Source organism: Alligator sinensis, unplaced genomic scaffold, assembly GCF_000455745.1.
Source record: "Alligator sinensis unplaced genomic scaffold, ASM45574v1 scaffold1241_1, whole genome shotgun sequence".
Classification (NCBI taxonomy): domain Eukaryota; kingdom Metazoa; phylum Chordata; order Crocodylia; family Alligatoridae; genus Alligator; species Alligator sinensis.
In genome coordinates, this window is record NW_005842202.1 from 611,433 (window position 1) to 615,799 (window position 4,367).

The 4,367-nt window shown below is 57.1% G+C and overlaps 1 protein-coding gene across 5 annotated transcripts in view; it reads left to right on the plus strand.

Annotated features, from left to right (window-relative positions):
* The window catches only part of DIXDC1 (DIX domain containing 1), a 55,534-nt gene that overhangs the window by 45,728 nt on the left and 5,439 nt on the right, over nucleotides 1-4,367 (plus strand). For all 5 annotated transcript variants that reach the window (XM_014521326.2, XM_025207645.1, XM_025207644.1 and 2 more), the window contains 5 exons: nucleotides 204-296; nucleotides 373-444; nucleotides 1,155-1,241; nucleotides 1,438-1,599; nucleotides 2,659-2,725. In XM_014521326.2, the coding sequence (XP_014376812.1) occupies nucleotides 204-296; nucleotides 373-444; nucleotides 1,155-1,241; nucleotides 1,438-1,599; nucleotides 2,659-2,725 (481 nt within the window). The remainder of the gene's footprint in view (nucleotides 1-203; nucleotides 297-372; nucleotides 445-1,154; nucleotides 1,242-1,437; nucleotides 1,600-2,658; nucleotides 2,726-4,367) is intronic.

The window sequence follows — 4,367 nt, forward strand, 5'->3', positions numbered from 1 at the left end:
TGGCTGCTGCCACAGCCCCGAGCATGATAGGTGTCTACGAAGCTCCAGCCTCTGAGGACCTGACTGACCTTTTCCAACGAGGCTTAGAAACCCAATTAGAGCATAGGGTATAAGGCAGATAGGCTCACCCTCGCCTTCCTTGAGGACAGGGAAGGGTTAAGGCTGGAGGAGCCATTCTCATGTTTCCCTCCACTGTGTTGCAGAAGGAGCTGGGCCAGAAGGACCGCCACTTGCAGCAGCACCAGGCCAAGTTGGATGAAATGCTCCGGCAGCTCTCCGAGGCCAGCTACCAGCAGGTACAGAACCCGCACGCTTGCCTTTTGCCCTGTGCCCTGCCGGCTCAGTGCACTGACTAGTCTGCTGTCCTTGCAGGCAGATTTGGAGCGGGAGTTGGAGCACAAGGAAGCCCTGCTGGCCCAGTGCATGAAGAGAGAAGCAGAGGAGGTATGTGGTGCTCTAGCCGTGGGATTGCATCAGGCTTTTGGGATGATGTTCCTGGATAATGTGTAGCCTGAGTCCAATGCACTCTGTGGCAGCCCAGCTCCCCTGGGCACCCACTTTGTCCCAGACAGACCAGGCTTGATGCAATGCTGTCATTTGAGCTCCTGGGAGACTGCTCTCTGACCAGAGCGGCTGAGCTCCAGAGCGCGACCCATCTGGAGCAACTTGTTCAAAGCACTCTAGAGGGAGTTCAGCTTTACTCCACCACAGTCACAGATGGCTGAGCCCTGGGGTCTGGGAACCAGGTGTCCCTGGGTTTCAATCCCACCTCTAATGCTAACACAGTCTAATGGCTAGACCAGGGCCCACCTTCTTACCCCCGTCTGCTCCTACTGACCAGCCACTGAGATAGCAGAGCTGGCCACCAGCAAGAACTGTGTCTCCTTGCAGTGGACCTGAAGTCTTTTGCACCATGTGTCAGGTCACTTCCTGTCTCTGCCTCAGTTTCCCTGTCCATAAAACAGGAATCATGAGCCTTGCCCAGATCCTGGGGTGCTGGGATGTTCCCTAGCGAAGGAGTGTGACATGCAGGATGCTGCTGCATCCTTGCTTTCTGCCCTTTTGCAGATTTGGGGTTGGCACTTTGGAGTCCCCTGTGGGAAAGTCCTGAAATGTTCAGTGTCCTGCATTACAGTTGTTTCTCCTTGCAACAGGTGATGGGCTACAGCAATCACAGCACCCAGAGCAACGGCTTCCTGCAGCCAGCAAGCAAAGTAGCTGCCCCCACAGCCCACAGAGGGGTAGGTTTTATGCTGCGTACCTAGAGCCATCTCGGGGGCTTTTCAGCACCCTTCCCTGGCAGCTGCCTGCCTTGGAGGGGAGACTTCAGGGCCCGGGAGAAGCTTCATGCCCAGAAGAGATGTGGGTTGGGAAGTAAGGATTTACCCTGAGCTCCTGGTTCGCACTTTGCCTGACTTCTCTTGGTCTCTTGGACAGACGAATGACCTGCAGCTGGTGCGCGATGCTCTCCGCAGCTTGCGCAACAGTTTCAGCGGCCATGACCCGCAGCACCACACCATCGACAGCCTGGAGCAGGGCATCTCCAGCCTGATGGAGAGGCTGCACCGCATGGAGACGCAGAAGAGGCAAGAGAGAAGGGTAAATGCTCCCCAGTGAACTTGACATCTTCCCCACTCCCCTCTACGAGATGGCTGCCAGGGAGACCTCCACCCCCTAGCATTTCTCTTTAAAATGGGCTGCTCATGGGATGGCTCTGCTCACCAAATCTTGAAGAAGCCTGGACTGAGGCAGATGGAGGGATCCCGGGGCCCCACCAGCCCTGCAGAAGCCATGGGGTGGAGCAGATGATGCTTCGTTACAGCACCTCATGTCTCTGCTCTCATGGCTTCTCCCTGGAGGTCTGATGTTAAGACGGGCTCCCCATACCCCTGTGAAGTGGTCTAACCTAATCTATTTGCTAAAGCAGGGGGCTCTGAGTCAGGACTCCTGGGCCCTGTTCCTAGCTCTCACTGACTGGCTGCATGACCTTGCGAAAGTCCCTTCACCTCTTTGTGCCTCTGTTTCCCCTTCTGCAGGCTGTGAGGGTTAAGTGGTTAATCTCAGCAGAGCGCTGCAAAGCTGCTGAGGGCCCCAAGCTGCTCCCTGGGCTCTGTCTTGCCAGCTGGCAGGAATTTGAAGCAGACACCTGCTGACCATATAGCTACACAGGGCTTGTCTGTCCTCCCCAGGAGCAGGAGCCACAGCAGGGGGGTTAATCAGCCCAGCCCATCTGTTGTTTTCTTGATGACCTTTTAATCAGAGAGTTGGTTTCATGCCTGCAAAAAGCATGGCGAAGCAGTGCCTTGACTCTCTAGGACTCTCCATCCCCACAGAGCTTGCTGAACCTCAGTGAAGGGCCACAGATGTTGGCATGTTGTATCTCTGGGCTTTGGGGGAGGCTGTAGAAAACCTGAGCTCCTCACTTCAGTTGTATACATTGTAAAGTCCTGTGCGGGGGAGAGGGGGAATCTGAGTGAGAACCTGGGGACGCTGGGGGCCTGGGTGTGTTTGGCTGTTTGGGGTGCGCGTGTGCGTGTGCATGCACGTGTCTGTGTGTAGGAAGAAGGTGCCTTTTCACCGGGCTGTGTGACGGCTCTCTCTTGGCGTTGGGAAGTCTCGGGGCCTGACCCCCCCTCACTGTCTTGGCTGTCCCCCTAGGTTCGAGGGAAGTCGCCGGCAAGCAGAGCAGCCAATGAATATCGGGACTCCTGGTCTCCCAACTCCAGTGAGTGCATTTCATCCCACCCCTTCCTGGCTCAGAGGTTTTATGGACAGAGCCCATGGCCTGGACCCCCTGCAGCAAGACGGCACAGGCCAAGCCCCGCTCTGTCCCCCACTTGGTGCTGTCCTCTCCTTCCTCGCTCCTTTGACCACTTGCGTCAGCCTATATTGGAAGGGCTAGGGAGCCGGGACCTTGTCTGCACCCTCTCCATGGGAGCTTGGTGGCCCCTGGGCGCCACCACCACCACATACGTCATCATTAATAATAGTGGTTAATAGTTCTCTTGGAATCAAGAAAAGCCTGGTGTTATCCCAGGTGATCCCAGAGTCGGCATAGACGGTGTCAGCGGCATGCCCTCTAGTGTCTGCAGTTAGCAGTGTCGGCTCCGTTTTGTCTGCTCCCAGCACTGGGGTTAGACCTTGCGCTTTGAGCTGCTCAAGTGTTGATGGGGTTAGTGCTAGCTGGAGTTTGGAGCAGTCACATGTTCAAGCAGGCAGGGGCCTGGAGGACTCCCCGCCTCCCCTCCCATTCTGGGCTTCCCTCCTGCCCCTTGGGGTTTCCCCCCTGCTCTGCCCCCAGGGCTCTCTCCCCTGCCCCCCACTCCCCCAGGTTGCTTTCAGCTGCCAGCGCTATCCCGGGGGAGCAGGCAGGGAAGGAAAAACCCTTTTGCCTGATGCCCGCCACTGCTGCTGCCATCCGGTGACCGCACTTCTCCAGGCTGAGCCCAGCTCAGAGAGCAGTGATGTCAGTGGCAGCAGCTGGATTTGGGGGGGGGCGCTCCCCTCCCTGCCTGCCCTGCCTGCTCCCCTGGGACAGCATCAGCAGCCAAAAGCAAGCTGGGAGGGGAGCAGGAGCAGTGAGCGGGGATTTGGGGTGCAGGAGGGTGGGAGTGGCAAGCCCATTCTGGGGGAGCAGGGGGGCAGCCGGCCGATCAGGGCTTGGGGAGGGTGGGGGCGACAGGGCACAAGGCAGGGTGCAGTGGGCCTGATGTGGGCCAGCAAGGGAGTGGGGGCAAGTGGGGTTTTCCCAATAAGCCGTAGCCTTGAGTGGCTGCATGTCAGTGTAACACAAGCTGGGTAAGATGGATCAGAGATAATCTTAGGCTGGAGTGGCATAACTTTAAATGACCTAAAGGGTGCTTAAAGCTAGTTTCATGTGTTTAGCGTGGGCAATCTAGGAGTTAAGAGCTCCATGAGCCACTTAAAATGAATGTGTAACAAGGCCCTGAGTGGTTTAATGTATGCTGAATAATGCAGGAGTTTCTCACAGTGACTTGGCCTGGCTGGGAGCAGCAGGGGTTCCCATCCCCCTTGCCTGGGGGCAGCTTGTCTGGGGTGGTGGCAGGTATAATGTGGAAAATGTTGGTAAAGGGTAAATGCGTTGATTGGCAGAGTGACCCGCAGGGGTGGGGGAGAGAAGGCTGGTCCCACCCTTTACCTGCACTGCAGTGCCTGGGCCCAGGAGAGCTTCTGCAGGGGATGGAGAAGGGAGCTGGGAGCAAAGGGATTATTGCTTCAAAGAGGCAGCCCCAGGTGGGTCCACTGAGGAGTCGCTGGGCTCCCTTTCCTCTTGGCGCTGAAGCTCCAGCTCCCAGAGCAGCCTCTGTCATGTGCCTGGTGCTGAGAACTACACCTCTTTTCCTCCT